This window comes from Hylobates moloch, unplaced genomic scaffold (genome assembly GCF_009828535.3).
Source record: "Hylobates moloch isolate HMO894 unplaced genomic scaffold, HMol_V3 SCAFFOLD_19, whole genome shotgun sequence".
Lineage (NCBI taxonomy): Eukaryota > Metazoa > Chordata > Mammalia > Primates > Hylobatidae > Hylobates > Hylobates moloch.
In genome coordinates this window covers 39,520,275-39,537,107 of record NW_026652294.1, presented here as the reverse complement: position 1 = coordinate 39,537,107, position 16,833 = coordinate 39,520,275, and the positions used below count along the sequence as shown (strand labels likewise).

The 16,833-nt window shown below is 45.4% G+C and overlaps 1 protein-coding gene and 1 non-coding gene across 7 annotated transcripts in view; one reads left to right on the top strand and one right to left on the bottom strand.

The window, feature by feature from the left end:
- The window catches only part of MYH10 (myosin heavy chain 10), a 156,218-nt gene that overhangs the window by 112,338 nt on the left and 27,047 nt on the right, over positions 1-16,833 (top strand). For all 6 annotated transcript variants that reach the window (XM_032139177.2, XM_032139174.2, XM_032139176.2 and 3 more), the window contains 7 exons: positions 4,222-4,330; positions 4,437-4,568; positions 5,452-5,658; positions 7,976-8,113; positions 9,256-9,379; positions 11,455-11,626; positions 13,068-13,280. In XM_032139177.2, coding sequence (XP_031995068.1) covers positions 4,222-4,330; positions 4,437-4,568; positions 5,452-5,658; positions 7,976-8,113; positions 9,256-9,379; positions 11,455-11,626; positions 13,068-13,280 — 1,095 coding nt within the window. The remainder of the gene's footprint in view (positions 1-4,221; positions 4,331-4,436; positions 4,569-5,451; positions 5,659-7,975; positions 8,114-9,255; positions 9,380-11,454; positions 11,627-13,067; positions 13,281-16,833) is intronic.
- On the bottom strand, positions 6,916-6,977 carry LOC116459591 (U7 small nuclear RNA). Its single transcript, XR_004245628.1, has one exon. It is a non-coding gene; the product is annotated as a U7 small nuclear RNA (small nuclear RNA).

Sequence of the window (16,833 nt, the reverse complement as noted above, 5' to 3'; positions counted from 1 at the left end):
GCCAGCCTGGGTGACAAAGTGAGACCCTATCTCAAACACACACACACACACACACACACACAAGGGGCCAAGGGGTTTGGGGTCCTGCTTCAGCTCAAGTCCTCAAAGAATGCTTCTCTGCAGCTGAAACCTCAAGGGTAAGAAGGCTGGCCCTGTGAAGGGAGGAGAGAGAAGCTTTTCAGTAAGGGAACTACAGCAGCATCCTGGCAAGAGTCTGGCAGCATTTGAGAAGGTGACACAGTCCAGTGTGGCTGCAGCAGGATGGGTGAGAGGGAGCAGGGAGCAAGGTGAGAGAAGAGGCTTGAGAATCAGACGCTGGACAGGGGTTAGGAGTGCAGTGAGGGGAATCTATACTGTCAAGGCCGCCTGGCTGCGGTGTGCAGAATCCATTGAGATGGGCCAAGAGTAGAACTGGGAGGGCCAGTTGGGAAGCTGTCTTAGTGATTCAGGTACAAGATGATGGTGCCTGGACCCAAGAAGGTGGTGTTGGAGAATGAGAGAAAAGTTGTTAAATTTGAGATAAGAGTTCAAAGGACTTAGAACTGATTTGGATTTAGAAGGTAATACTGGTATTTACTTCTTTCTACTGAACACTTAGGGTTTGGGAGTGAGAGAAGTTGAGAGAGGTTGAATAGTTTGCCATCCAGACAGTTTTGAGCAAACAGAATCTGAACACCTGGACTAGAAGTCAGCACTCTGCAATAATGTCCTCTACATGTGGGTTGGAAAACAGCTCTGGTTCCTGGGCAGTCTCCTTGCCCAGACAGTGGTCAAAAGGGCTTTAAATGGAAGAAGGTAAAGGCAATACTTGTGGGTTTTTGCCTATAAAATAGAATACGGAGTAAAAAGAGCAGCTTGGAAAGTTGAAGACAAATAGATAATATCTTCTGGTTGATACTAAGAAACATTTGGCAAAAAGGAGTAAAAGACTTGGGCTTTTATTTTATTTTATTTTATTTTATTTTGAGACGGAATCTCGCTCTGTCACCCAGGCTGGAGTGCAGAGGCGTGATCTCGGCTCACTGCAAGCTCCGCCTCCCAGGTTCATGCCATTCTCCTGCCTTAGCCTGCCGAGTAGCTGGGACTACAGGCGCCTGCCATCACGCCCGGCTAATTTTTTGTATTTTTTTTAGTAGAGACGGGGTTTCACCATGTTAGCCAGGATGGTCTCAATCCCCTGACCTCGTGATCCACCCACCTCAGCCTCCCAAAGTGCTGAGATTACAGGCGTGAGCCACTGCGCCCGGCCGGGTTTTTATATACTAATGTTTAGATACTATATAAATAATAAAGTGAACCTGTTGATAGCAAAGACCCTCCTCACTGTATCCAATGAACTGCAGAATGCCTAACATAGCATAAGAAGTGAGCAATGGCAGGTGCCAGGCTAACTTCATAGTTAGCAAAAAACTTGACACCTGCCAGAAACATGCTACAACTATCAAAAGTGCAGGAAATGAAGTATACAGATATACTTTGTGCAGCTTTTTCATTGATCTAAACCTTGCTTGCAAAATTTTCAAGATAGAAAGTTAAAAACAAAGATATTTCACTTGCATTATTTCATCTTAAGGACTTAAAGCTAACAAATCCATGTAATCGTATATGTAAGCCAGCATGCCTTTGCCTTTGCAGCCCCTGCCCCTAAATATTTTAGTCACGCCATGCATATCATAGGCTAGAACTTAAAATTAGGATAAATCAAAAAAAGAAGATAACCTATCCAAAAGAACCAGATTGTACTGTGGAAAAAGACAGAATAGTGCTTACAATAGTCAAAAAAATAGGTATCTTTACAGAAATCCATGAACTTGAGCTTGAAGCACCCTGGAGGACATTGGGATATGGATAAAAAGAGGGAAGGAGCTAAAGTGATTTTGAACACTTTCGAAGTTCACTTTCCAAACACTCGGAGATAGGTTGATGTCACAGCTCCCTCATGAAAACCTGGAGGACAGTGCCTGACACACAGGTGTAATAGCAATCAGCCAACCACTGCGGAGAAGGAAACCAGCTGCCACATTCCACTAAACAAAGTGCCCAGCATGTTTCTGACTCATCATTTGACAGTTTTATCTCCCAGAGGACCAAAGAAGCAACTAGGGCAGTAGTTTTTAATAAGGAGATTGGGTGAATTTTTACAGCATTCCTGAAGGCAATTGTGAGAATTGGAAGGTGGATGCTTAATAGATTCAAAAGTCATTTTTGAAACTTTTGTTTTTGTAGTAGAAACTCTTGGAATTAAGACTTGGCCAATCCCGGCCAGGCATGGTAGCTCACACCTGTAATTCCAGCACTTGTGGAGGCTGAGGTGGGGGGATCACTTGAGGTCAGGAGTTCAAGACCAGCCTGGCCAACATGGCGAAACCCTGTCTCTACTAAAAATACAAAAAGTTAGCAAGGCATGGTGGTGCACACCTGTAGTCCCAGCTTCTCGGGAGGCTGCAGCACGAGAGGGAGGCTGAGGCACGAGAATTGCTTGAGCCCAAGAGGCAGAGGTTGCAGTGAGCCAAGATTGCACCACTGCACTCCAGCCTGGGCCACAGAGCAAGACTCTGTCTGGAAAAAAAAAAAAAAAAAGACTTGTCTAATTCTTTTTGGCTGGTAGGAATAAGTTAGAAGGTTTTGTAAGGAGCAAGAATAAAAACAGTTATGAAGCAGTGGGCTCGGAAAATTCTAACCAGCAAGGAGGAATTCGTTGGCAGTATTGCAGTTGTGGGATTCTTGCGAGGAAATGTGACAGGTAGGTAATTTCTGCTCTAAAACAGCAACTGTCTGTCTTTTCTTAAGACACTCCCACTCTTGATACCGCTGTTTGCTGGAGTGAATGAATAATTCGAAGTGTTTTTCTTATTTTTTCCATCGCCTTCAATTGCTTCTCTTTCCCAGGAGAGTCCTATAGCTACCCCTGCAAGCCATTATAAAAGGACTCCAGAGAAACAATTACAGATTATTTCTAGGAAATACCCAGTTAATAGTTCATTTACTCAACAAACACATCCTCAGGAGGGCTGGAGTCTGTCGGTCACTTGGTTGTGCCAACAAAAATGCCTGGGCCATGATCCCTGCTCCTGAGGAACTCAGAGTCTAGGTGGGAGTGCAGCCGTGTGAGTGGACTGTCAGAGTGGAGCATCAGCACTGTTAGTGGGGCCCAGGAGACTCGGAGGCCATTCTGGTGCTCTGGAATCCAGGGATGAGATGTCCAGTAGTGGGTAGTCCCCAGAGGAGTGCAGCGCGCAAGGCACTTGGATTTGGTTGAGGAAAAGCCGCTAAGTTCTGAGTCTGGGAGTCCTTTGTCAAGATCTAAAATGCAGCTTCGGTAGCGCGGTGGGGCAGAAAGCCGACTGTTGGAAGACAGGAAGTCAGTAATAGGAACGTTTGCCTGTGGACCCTGAGAGTTTCATAAGGAGTAGAAAAATATCAGTTGTCTGTCAAAGGAACGGCAAGGTAATGAGCTTCATTTGGCCCTGGGGGTTGTTTTTGGCAGGGGGGAGTTGAGGGTTTCTGTGTTCCTGAAGGAGAGTGAGAAATTGAAAATAGCAGAGTGAAGGCGAATGGGAACTGGGTCTCAGACCCTGCTATGGGGCTGAGGAGGTGGCAGGGTGTAGTGGGAAGCCCAGGATGGTCATGAGGTGAGGGCTCCACAGATCCAGAGTCATCTCCAGGCCCTGGAGGAGGCCGGGCCATAAATGAGAGACATTGACAACCCCACTGTAGCTTTTGAGGGCTGCACTCCATTGTGGCAAAGTGGAGGGAAGGAGGAGAAAAATTACCTTGGGGATTGGGGAGAAATGTTTCTTCTGTGACATATCGAAAGGAAAACGAGAGTAGCTCCTAAAGGCACAATAAAGAGCAGCAGCACAGAGAAAACGGGCCCTTCTATCTACAGTCTTCATTGCCTCAGGAAAATCGGTTTCTTAGTGTGCGCAGTGTGGGTATATGGCTGAGTGGCAGCAGGAGAATGTGCAGGGCAGCATCCGTGAAGAAAGTCAGTGCAGGAACTGGTGCCAGGGGCCTGAGGTGGGCTGAGCAGGCCAACAAGCCAGTGTGGCTTCAAGCGGCCAAAATGGCTTCCTTGTGCGTTTCACCCAGGACTTGATCGATGCATCCATTCCCTATCCTAGACAAAGAAGAACACGGGCCTTTAGAAATGCTTCTTATGACAACAGCCATTCAAGCACTTTTTTCTTTACATCATAAGTTTTTCTTATTGTTCTTCAGGGCCTTTGCCAAGAAGCAGCAGCAACTGAGTGCCTTAAAGGTCTTGCAGCGGAACTGTGCCGCGTACCTGAAATTACGGCATTGGCAGTGGTGGCGAGTCTTCACAAAGGTGAGCTTGGCTCACTTCTTTCCAGATCCCTTTCAAATAGCAGAGTCTGATCAGGAAAAACCCATAGGAAAGAGCTGGAATGATAAACTGCTTAATTTTGTCATAGGTGAAGCCGCTTCTACAAGTGACTCGCCAGGAGGAAGAACTTCAGGCCAAAGATGAAGAGCTGTTGAAGGTGAAGGAGAAGCAGACGAAGGTGGAAGGAGAGCTGGAGGAGATGGAGCGGAAGCACCAGCAGGTGTGTGCAGTGACCTTGTAACTCACACTTGGCCCTGAATCCCTATGAGATCTTGCACTGATAGCAACCCCCACACATTTCATTATGAATAATAGCTATACCCACCATATCATCTTATTTTATGTGAGGCCTTTTCACTCATTTCCAAATTGTATACATTTTGCCAATAGAGTTAACAGATACATTCTGCCTTGCATTTTAGATTTGTAGAAGTTAAAATCAACCTTACCTCTTGCATCTTTGCTTTTGTTATTCTTGCTGTCAAGCATGTACTTAACATCTGTTTTCGATGAGGCTCCCAGTACTGTCACCTTCCTGTGTCTGTTTATGAGGGGAAATAGAAAAATAGTCAAAGGACGAGATGCTTGAGTAGTGGTCACCACGTGTACTTCCCTAGCAGCAGTGGTCTTGAATGTGTGTCCCTCTTCTGGGAAGTTTTCTTCATGGACAAAGCTGAGGCTCAGGAGATGTTTGTTGTGGCAATAATAGAATTATAGTGTTCAAGGCCAAAAATAGTAACAATAATGGCCAAGGATATCACTTACTACCAAACAGGCATTAGTAATCACCATGGACTTTATGGCATTTGAATAATATTTTCACTCTCCTATTTATCTGTCCCTTGTAAATTACCTTCATAGATGAACTATAATGAATTTAATATGTATTATTCACAGTAACTTGAGACAACAGGAACAACCAAAATATTTTCATCTCACTTATTTTGCTATAGACAAAAACGTATTTGAAAGTTCTTCCCGTGATGTTATATGTTTTTATCTCCCAGTTTCTTTGATATGCATTGACCATTGAAATCACGGTGAATATATACTGTGTACGTATGTAATAGGGGCAAATCACAGACACTTTATTGTGATTGCAGCTTTTAGAAGAGAAGAATATCCTTGCAGAACAACTACAAGCAGAGACTGAGCTCTTTGCTGAAGCAGAAGAGATGAGGGCAAGACTTGCTGCTAAAAAGCAGGAATTAGAAGAGATTCTACATGACTTGGAGTCTAGGGTTGAAGAAGAAGAAGAAAGAAACCAAATCCTCCAAAATGAAAAGAAAAAAATGCAAGCACATATTCAGGTATGTATAATAATTTTTACTTAGAAGCATATTTTGGATTTTCAAGTGGATCTGTTGAATAAACGGAAGTTAAGTGTTTGGATTCTGAAGTCTACAGAGAAGCAAAAGGGTTCTGGGTTATCAGAAGCCACCCTTAGAAAGATGACCATCATGTGAAACACACCTATAATAGATTTTCTTTGAACACAGATTTGTCATTTTGAATAGGAATCTTTTTTATGTTCTAAGTGACGTCTTACAGTTTGCAAAGAGATTCAGTCGCAAACCTCCCAGGATCTGTAGCATTCTGTAGAAGACCTAACTTGTTCTTCATGTTGTCAGTGATTCTGTTGCTCACTCCATTCATTAGATAGACATCTACTATGTGGTTTGGCTAATAAGAAACGCTCAGCACTGACATAGGAGGTGGCCAACAGTCAGAATGAGAATTTTTAAAAATTAGCCCTTCCCTGGTACTTAACTTTCTTTTTGAAATACAGGCTGTACTCATGAGGCACAATTTTTGGATTCTGATCGAAACAGACAAATGTGCCTTTTAAATGGTCTTTATATTTTAGAGGTACAGCCTGAAGGTTTTACAAGTGAAATATGATGTCTGGGATTTGCTTCAAAATAACCCAGGGGGAGAAGGGAGCAGGTGGAGGCACACATGAAATGGAATTGACTATGAGTTGATGCTTGTTAAGGTCAGGGTGATGCTTCTGTGTGGGGCTCTTTATTCTGGTCTGTGTGCTTATATGTGTGTTTGAAATTTTTACAAGAAAACACTCATTTTTTGCCATGGTTTCATTCTAAAATTAACAATGAGTAAATTATTTAGCCAGAGTTACTCTTGAACATTTCCTTAAGTTGGCCATGTGTTGATCTGTACAACCCTAGTTTTGGTTTTTGGGGGTTTGTTTTTGTTTTTGTTTTTTTGTTCTGTTTTTGAGACGGAGTCTCACTTTGTTGCCCAGGCTGGAGTGCAATGGCACAATCTCGGCTCACTGCAACCTCCACCTCCTGGGTTCAAGTGATTCCCTTGCCTCAGCCTCCCCAGTAGCTGGGATTACAGGCGCCTGCTACCACGCCCAGCTAATTTTTGTATTTTTAGTAGAGATGAGGTTTCACCATGTTGGCCAGGCTGGTCTCGAACTCTTGACCTCAGGTGATCCACCCACCTCGGCCCTCCAAAGTGCTAGGACTACAGGCGTGAGCCACTGTGCCCGGCCTGGGTTTTTTTTTAACTTTTTTTTTCTTTCTTTTTTTGGAGGGGGTGGGAGCTTCCCACCAGAAACCAGAAAGCCTGCTAGACAAATTCTAAAAGAGCTGTAACACTTTATTTTTCTTTTAATTTTTATGCGTGTGTGTGTATATGTCTGTATATATGGGGTACATGAGATGTTTTGATACAGGCATGCAGTGTGTAATAATCACCTCATATAAAATGGGGTAATCTATCTGTGATCCTGTGTAGTAGCATGTTTATCATAAACAGTAATGTAGAGTATAAAGATCTGCATGTTCTAATAAAAATACATGTAAACTCTATACTCCCGCCCAGTTTGATGAGGTGCTTCTGCTATGAAAGGTGCACTTGAACTGAGACAGCTCATTTCTCACGACCTGTACTATTTAAACTGTTGTTTTCATGTTCTCTTTCTCTCCTCTTTGGCCAAACATGTATATAGTTGGATTCAGCTAAATTAAATACACATTTGATGAGTGCTACTACATTATTCATGTTTGCCTGAACTTATCACTGTATGTCTTTTTATATAAATCGCATCTGTGACAATTTCCTGAAATTGCTGGTTGAAAGGAAAGGCTCATTTTCAAAGCTACGTTTTACCATGTTGGCTTCTAGAAGGATTGACCCAGTTTGTACTTTAGCCTGTAGCAGATACAAATGTCTATTTCACATAACTGCATGTCATATTTTTTTAAATATCTTTGGCATTTTGAGAATCAAAAATCAGTATCTAGGCTGAGGCGGATGGATCATGAGGTCAGGAGATCAAGACCATCCTGGCTAACACGGTGAAACCCTGTCTCTACTAAAAAAAAAAAAATCAAAAAATTAGCCAGGCATGGTGGCGGGCACCTGTAGTCCCAGCTACTCGGGAGGCTGAGGCAGGAGAATGGCGTGAACCCAGGAGGTGAAGGTTGCAGTGAGCCGAAGTGGCACCACTGCACTTCAGCCTGGGCAACAGAGCGAGACTCCGTCTCAAAAAAAAAAAAAAAAAATTACTATCTCATTGTAATGCATTCCTGTGCACAATGAATGTGTGGCCAAATCTCGAGAAAGTGGCAAGACTGACTGTGTGTTCTTCACAAGGACCTGGAAGAGCAGCTGGACGAGGAGGAAGGGGCTCGGCAAAAGCTGCAGCTGGAAAAAGTGACAGCAGAGGCCAAGATCAAGAAGATGGAAGAGGAGATTCTGCTTCTCGAGGACCAAAATTCCAAGTTTATCAAAGTAAGAGACTGTTCCCACAAAAAGCTGATTTTAGTTACAGAAAATATTTATATAATATTATGTTGATACACTCATTGAAAGTGACCTCAAACAGAAAATTCTCAAGATTTTAGGTTCATTTACTGAATTTTCTCTGTAAGTCTCTACTTGTGTAGATTTCTAAAGACACAGGCACCACTGAATTTTTTAAACCTTATCAAATATCCTGATAATCTTTTAGACTTTCAGCATGTGCATTTTGTGCATAATGGTCACTCAGTGATGATTTGTTTCCATCTGTGCAAGCACTAATTCGTCCACCATTGGCTGTGGGACTCTGAATACCAGGCAGCTGGGCCAAGCTCCCGGGGTGGGCACCAAGACGTGTAAGCCTTCCTGCCCTTTTGGAGTACAGTTGTGTGTTATTTAACAATGAGGACACATTCTGGGAAATGCATTGTGAAGTTATTTTATCCTCGTACAAACATCATAGAGTGTATTGACACAAACTAGATGGTAGAGCCTGCTATACATAACCTAGACTAGACGGTGTGGCCGATTGCTTCTAGGCCACACACTTGTACAGCATGTTACTGTCCTGAATACTGTAGGCAGTTGGAACACAGTGCTAATAAGTACTTGTGTATCTAAACATATCCAAACAAAAGTCCAGTAAAAATATGATAGAAAAGGTACGGTAAAAATGATAGAAAAGATTTAAAATGGCACACCTCTATTGGGCACTCACCATGAATGCAGCTTGCAGGGCTGGAAGCTGCTCTGGGTGAGCCAGTGAGTAAGCGCTGAGTGAATGTGAAGGCCTAGGACATTGCTGTACGTGACTGCAGACTTTTATCAACATGGCACACTGAGGCTGCAGTACTTTTATTTTAAAAATAGAGTAATTGCACTGTGGTGTTATGACAGCTCTGATGAAGTTTTCAGCTCCATGATCATCTTAGGAGACCACTGTCGTGTATCCGGTTCATCATCGTCTAAAACACCATTCTGCAGCACGTGACTGTGTACAGTCTGCTGGGGAAGGCAGTGCCGATAGTACTTGTTTTCTCTTGAGTCAAAGACAGTTGACCTTTATGAGGAATACAGAACCCAAGTGGTCAGTTTGAGTGGCTTTTCTGAAGCAGTCAATTTTTCCTGTCCAGGAAAAGAAACTCATGGAAGATCGCATTGCTGAGTGTTCCTCTCAGCTGGCCGAAGAGGAAGAAAAGGCAAAAAACTTGGCCAAAATCAGGAATAAGCAAGAAGTGATGATCTCAGATTTAGAAGGTTAGTGTTTGGGGCTAGAGAAATCAAAGACTAGGACATGTGAGTGTTTAGCTTTTACTGTAATCAAAACATGCAAAAATAAAAAATACACATGATGATTACTAACAATAAGGACCTTCAGTTTGGGTTGACTTATTAAAATAGGTCCCTTGGTTGGGCGTGGTGTCTCAGGCCTGTAATCCTAGCACTTTGGGAGGCTGAGGCAGGAGGATCTCATGAGGCCAGGAGTTTAAGACCAGCCTGGGCAGCATAGTGAGACCCCACCTCTACAAAAAATTTACAAATTAGCCTGGCGTAGTGGTGCGCATCTATAGTCCCAGCTACTTGGAAGCTGAGGCAGCAGGATTGCTTGTGCCCAGGAGCTCACCATAGTGAGCTGTGATCGTGCCACTGCACTCCAGCCTGGGTGACAGAGGCAGCAGAATTGCTTGCGCCCAGGAGCTCACTGTAGTGAGCTATGATCATGCCACCGCACTACAGCCTGGGTAACACAGCGAGACCCTGTCTTTAAAAAATAATAAAAAGGGCTCTTAAGGTTATTTTATGTTGCCTTGAAATGATGATAAAATGGTTCTCCTTTTTCTTTTTCTTTTTTTTTTAAGACGGAGTTTCACTCTTGTTGCCCAGGCTGGAGTACAGTGGTGCAATCTTGGCTTACTGCAACCTCCACCTCCCGGGTTCAAGCGATTCTCTTGCCTCAGCCTCCCAAGTAGCTGGGATTACAGGCATGTGCCACCACATCTGGCTAATTTTGTATTTTTAATAGAGATGGGGTTTCACCATGTTGGTCAGGCTGGTCTCAAACTCCTGACCTTAGGTAATCCACCCACCTTGGCCTCCCAAAGTGCTGGGATTACAGACATGAGCCACGGCGCCAGTCCTGGTTTTCCTTTTTTAACTTTGATACTGTGGTAAAAGATACTGCCCTTTGGTGGGCATGGTCGGGGTTAAATTGTTTGGGTCCTACAGACCATTGTGTTTAATCTAAAGCTGCATTGCCCAGATTTTACCTCACAAAGGGACTGGCCAGTGACATAAAAGCTGGCAGATACAGAGAAGACACTGCTGAGGGCCAAGCCACAGTGTAGTATCAGGAAATCCTAGGACATTACAGCTTCTGCAAAAGAAATAAGAAAAGAGGATGGAAGTTGGAAAGAGCAGCTAGAGACTGGTACCATCACCAGGGGGAGGGAGCTCTGTGCAGGCGCCTGCAGGCAGGTGCCCACTCTTTAATAATGTGTGCTTTTATGATAGGAAGATGACAGGGTTGGGTTTTTAAAAATATGTGGGGTTTTGTTTGTTTGTTTGTTTTAGTATAAACAAAAGAGGGGATGTCAGTATGAAATTACTTTCATAAACCATTTGTACTAGTATATGGTTCTTCTGCTGAGGAAGTACCATAAGCACATGCGCTTGTTTACTCACCTGTTTGATCAGCCTGTGACACTCGGTCTCATCCTCTCAGCAAATTGGTTCCTGGTGGAGAACACAAAGGCATACAGGTCGTTGCAAGGAAATAAATCATTCAGTGAAATAGATCACTAGGGCTAACTGAGAGATCGCTGCAGAATTTTAGAGGGGAGGATGGAAAAGAGGCCTGGCCCTCTCTGCCCACTCTTCTGTCTCCTCTCTCCCAGTACTCGAGGACGGCAGTTTTCTTGGTTCAGAACAGGAGTTCCCATGGAAAAGGGAATGGGGTGACAGGCAGCTACGATTGCTGCCCCAGCACCTGCTGAGCCACTTTGCAAACCTGGGCACAGCGATGGGTTTGACGTGAGAGGATTCCAGGTCCCTTCGGCTCTCACAGTGTGGTCTCACCTCCCATGAAAGGACATTCTTAGGACACTCAACTTCTTCCTTAAAATTCCCTCCCCACCCTAATTTATCTCCCCTCCAGATTTCGGTGGGTTTGAAATGACTGAGCAGTTGGCATCAGGGCATGACCATGTCATCAGGGCAGTGACAAGCTTTTGAATAAAATGGCTTATTTTCAACTTGGATCAGTCTGAATTTTAGTTTATTCCTGTGGTGAGTCACTCGGTGTGTTGAAGAGCTTCTTATGTCTTGCCTTAAAGAACGCTTAAAGAAGGAAGAAAAGACTCGTCAGGAACTGGAAAAGGCCAAAAGAAAACTCGACGGGGAGACAACCGACCTGCAGGACCAGATCGCAGAGCTGCAGGCACAGATTGACGAGCTCAAGCTACAGCTGGCCAAGAAGGAGGAGGAGCTGCAGGGCGCGCTGGCCAGGTCTGTGGCCCCGCAGCTGCGCTGCACGGGAGCCCCTGGGGCTGAGTTTCAGCAGACTTTGTTATGTTCGGGAGCATCCAAAAACCCTGGGAGAGTGAGATGGGGTTTACTTGCTGTTCGGTGTGGCCTGAGAAAGTGAAAAGCCCAGGCGTACAGAATTTGTGTCAGGGCAGCAAGAAAGTCTTATAAACCATCTCAGTATTTATACTTTAAAATGACAAATTATATTATGAAACCCTTGGAAATTCACACCAGAACAAATTATTTCAGTATAACAAATGTTTTGGTCTCTGTACATTACAGATTAACTGTAGTATGTTTTTTATTTATTTATTTATTTATTTATTTTGACATGGAGTCTCACTCTGTCACCCAGGCTGGAGTGCAGTGGTGCAATCTCGACTCACTGCAACCTCCACCTCCCGGGTTCAAGCAATTCTTATGCCTCAGCCTCCCAACCAGCTGGGATTACATGTGTGCACCACCACAACGGCTAATTTTTGTATTTTTAGTAGAGATGGGGTTTCACCATGTTGGTCAGGCTAGTCCCAAACTCCTAACCCCAAGTGATCCACCCACCTTGGCCTCCCAAAGTGCTGGGATTACAGGCATGAGCCACCACACCCGGCCTATAGTATGTTTTAGAACTTGAAGGGAAATCACTTTTCAGAAATTATATTTCTCCACTGACAGCATGATTCAATAAGCAGTTCTAAACCTTTCAGTTTAGAATGCAAATCAGATGTAATAAATGTATTTATGTCTAATGTTTCATTTCTTTATAAAGAATAACTATTTGGCTACATGGTTGTAATACTTGGAGTTTATAATGTGTTACAATCAAAATCTTACAAGAAAAATTTCCCTTACCTCAAACGTCCCAACTATTCCCAATCAGAAAAATCTTCCAACATTTTAAACCACAGACATAAACAAAAAGATGCCCTATGGAAGAGCGGCACCTGGAGGGTGTGAGGATGAGAGCCTCTTTCTTCCACTGTGTTCTCGGAGCATCCCTGGTTTGGCTGGGTTCCGGTGTGATGAGGAGGTCACTCCTTCATAGTTAGAAGCAGATTTTTAACTATAACAGCCTTTGACTTCAGAGAAAATGTTTTCATATTCTAAGGGCTAAAGTAAGAGTGTCCTACCTTTTAATGGAGAAGCATGGTCGTTTGGAAAGGGCGCTGGGCTGGAATCTAGTTCTGGCTCTGCCATTACGGCTCTGCCATTACCATTAGCTTGCCTTCAGCAAGTCCCCTACCCGAGGCCCTCCTCCTGCCCTAGCAGGTGCTGAGCATCTGCACCAGCCTCAGGCCCCAGGAGGAGGGATGTGGGACTGGGGTCTCCTTGTGGAGAGGTGCTCGGGGGTTGGGGCTCGCCTGAGAAACAGGCCACCCGGGTGCCGTCTCTGAGTGCCTCTTGTGCCTGGGTGTTTTAACAGAGGTGACGATGAAACACTCCATAAGAACAATGCCCTTAAAGTTGTGCGAGAGCTACAAGCCCAAATTGCGGAACTTCAGGAAGACTTTGAATCCGAGAAGGCTTCACGGAACAAGGCCGAAAAGCAGAAAAGGGACTTGAGTGAGGAACTGGAAGCTCTGAAAACAGAGCTGGAGGACACGCTGGACACCACAGCAGCCCAGCAGGAACTACGGTGAGTGTGGGAGAGGAAGCAGGGCCCGAGCGCTCGCCAACCTCTCCACCGAGCCTGTGCAGAAATGCCTGGTGTGCTTGCTGTCTTTGGGAGGTGGTGTGCTTTTCCTCATGATGGCAGGTGGAACGGTGATTAAATGGTAATGGTTAGAAACAGACCAGCCTATGGGTAGAAATACCTGTGCAGGGGTGGGTGGTAAACCAACAGACTGAGGGACACAGAGTGAGATGGATGTGATCAGAAAAGCTGTGGTCAGTGATGGATGTCTAGGGAGAGACAGTGACAACTACACAGAGCAGGGGGCAGCGAAAAGAGATTTATAGATAGGACCAGAGGGAGAAGGGTAAACACAGGAATAGGAGGAGATACCCAGGAGGCCAGGCACGTATGCTGGCAGTGCCAGGTGGTGTGAACGGTATAGGTAACCAGCTGAAAAGGGAAGGGTGCCTTCACAAGGATGAGAAGAAGGCTGGTGCAGGCACTGGGACAGAGTGTGCAGTGGGCAGAGGCATATGCAGCATCACGAGCCAGCAGCCGGGGTGGGCATGAAAAAGGTGACAAGCATAGGTGAACATGGTCAGAGAAGGCTCCGGGGTAGAAAGCTGCAGCGTGGCAGCCCGCGAGTCGCAGGAGAGCCTTAGCAGTGAGCCGGTACGCAGGCCTGGTGCTGGCCTGCGGCTCCCACGGACTCATAGGTGTCGTCACTGTGGAGAGCAGTGTGGGGGGTATGCCAGCTTGCTGTCCTGGCAGAGGCCATCTGCTTCCTCCCAGACTCACACTGCCAAGTACCTCAGGGCCACCCCAGGAGTCCCAGCCAGAAGGGAACCCTCGCACCTTGGCTGGCTGCAGGCGCACCTGCTGGCTCTTCCAGGGTGTGAATGATGGCAAGAATAGCCCCTCACCCTGGGGAGTTGCTGAGGCCTGGAATAAAGCAAGAAGGACGGAGGGAATTGTTTATGAATGCAAGTGTGGCCAGAGAGGCAGAAAATGACCCACAGCAACCAGGAGGGAAATGGGTTGTGGTGAAAACCAGCGCGTTTCCCCAGAGGACAAGGATGTCATCAGCTGGGTCCACCCAGCAGCTGGAAACCTGGGCACTTGGTCGTGGAAAGAATGACATCATGGTATCCACAGAGCAGGCCAGCTCGGTAGAACAGCGAGACTGAGGTCAGATGGTGGGTGTGGGGAGGCTCTCCGTGCTGGAGAACAGAGGGGTGAGCCTTGGAATGTTTGCCATGATCCTGGCCATGAATATATACGGCTACGGCAGCCGGACAGAGGTTGGTTGGTTTTTGTCTTCAGCTTTTTCCCAGAGAGAGGAAAAACCCCATCTGAGCCAGGCATGGTTCGAGGCTTCCTACCCGACTTTTTTATTTTATTTTATTTTTTATTTTATATTTTTTTGAGATGGAGTTTCGCTCTTGTTGCCCAGGCCAGAGCGTGATGGTGCAATCTTGGCTCACTGCAACCTCCACCTCCTGGGTTCAAACTATTCTCCTGCCTCAGCCTCCTGAGTAGCTGGGATTACAGGCATGCGCCACCACTCCCGGCTAATTTTGTATTTTTTAGTAGAGACGGGGTTTCTCCATGTTGGTCAGGCTGATCGCGAACTCCCAACCTCAGGTGATCCGCCCGCCTTGGCCTCCCAAAGTGCTGGGATTACAGGCATGAGCCACAGCGCCCAGCCCTTACCCCACTTCAGCAGAGTAACTGCTTTTAGTAGTTTAAGTCCTGGACTTCTCTTTGACCTATCTGCTTTTATAAAATCTAGAAACCACTGAACTAGACTTGGCTGAACTCTCCACTCCCAGCTGGGCTTTTAACTGCAATAGAAAATAAGGTTCTGATCATTTTTCCATCCAACCCTTGCAAAAAAATAAAGTGCGCATATTTATGAAAACCATGCCTATGCTCAGCTGTAGCATTCACTGATTCTGTTTTGCCTGCAGCTCCTGTCCTCCATTCTTGCTAAGGACCCTTAGAGAACGCAAACCACCCCACCTGGGCCCTGGTTCTTCCCATGATTAGTATAAAGTAACAGTCCTCCGTAAATCATCTACTATTCTGCAGACTCACTGGCATTTTCACTCTCTTAAGGTCTTTTGATGAAAAACTAAAAGAAATTGGGTTGTTCAGCCTGGAGAAGAGAAGGTGAAGGTTTCCTTTGACCATTGGATTCAAGTAGGGATGAGGAACACACACACACACACACACACACACACACACACTGTTTTCCCAAAAGACAGTGTGCTGCTAGTAGGAGAGATTTCCCTGGAGTCTGATCAGTGAAGCACTGGCCACTAGAGTCAGCTGAAATGATCTTGATGGGAGCCTGCAGAGGACAGGACCAGAGCAGCACGTCTTTGACCTCTGGCTCTCAGCCAGCCCCTGCGTCTCGTGACTCCATGAGAAGAGAGGAAAAGAGAGGTGAAGAGAGGGATAATGTGTCCACACGGTAATCAGTGTGTGAATCACTGTTCTAAGTTGTGGCATGTTATAAAGTATAGAGCAAGTTTGCTAGCGATGTGCTTCAGGATTAGTGTGAGGTTGTAGCTAATTCAACGGGGCTAATACAGGTCTTAGCAGGAGCGCTGTTTACCCGACTGGCTTCAGTCTTCATCAAGCTCGTGCTTAAACATGGTGCTCAGATGAACAAATTTAGAGTGACTCGCCACGGGGAGTAAGATTTCCAGAAAGTGAGTAACTCCGGTTATTCAAGTTACCCTGTATTCGTTACAGCCAATTTTAAAAATATTAGACAGCCATGGAAAGATATTTAATGCTAATGTGATCTTCATACCGTAAAGTGCAGGTTAGATAAAACCACAGTTTATGTCAGAATATTCCAATTCTATGCCCATGGACCTGCTGTGTTCTCATATCAAACATCAGAGACCCTTTCTGAACCCTTTGTCATAAGGAGACAGTGTGTTTTCAGAAAGCCGCTCCTGCCTTGGCAACTGGGTGCCCAGCAGCCCACTCAGCTGCCTTTTAATTGTCCTGCCCCTCCAAAAGATAATGCCCTCCTCCCCAACCTTAAGCCATTTCCTGGTAGAGTTTTGGGAGGATGTTAGTTAATTGCGGCTTCTTCACGTGAATGCTAAGAGTCTTGCTTTGTTACACTGCAACGTCCTGATTCATTTGGCCTTTGCCACCCCTTCGCTTTTGAAAATCTCTGGGAGACTCCCTTTTTCCAGTTTTATTCAAGTCTGTTGGGGCTATGGCAGGCAGTTTGGCATCTTGTGTTAACCAATTCCTGACCTCCACTGAAACCAGACTGCCCAGAACAATTTGAAGACCCCTAGGGATGTCACCCTTTGTCTTGATAAGCCAGACGTGACATGGAAGTTGCACTGGTTTTTTTTGTTTTGTTTTGTTTTTTTAAGATAAGGTCTCACTCGCCCAGGCTGGCGTGCAGTGGCGCAATCATAGCTGGTTGTAGCCTCAACCTCCCAGGCTCAAGCGATCCACCTTAGCCTCCCAAATTGCCAGGATTACAGGCACTACTCAGCTCTCTAGGAGGGTTTCTGATATCACAGTAATAGACCTGCCA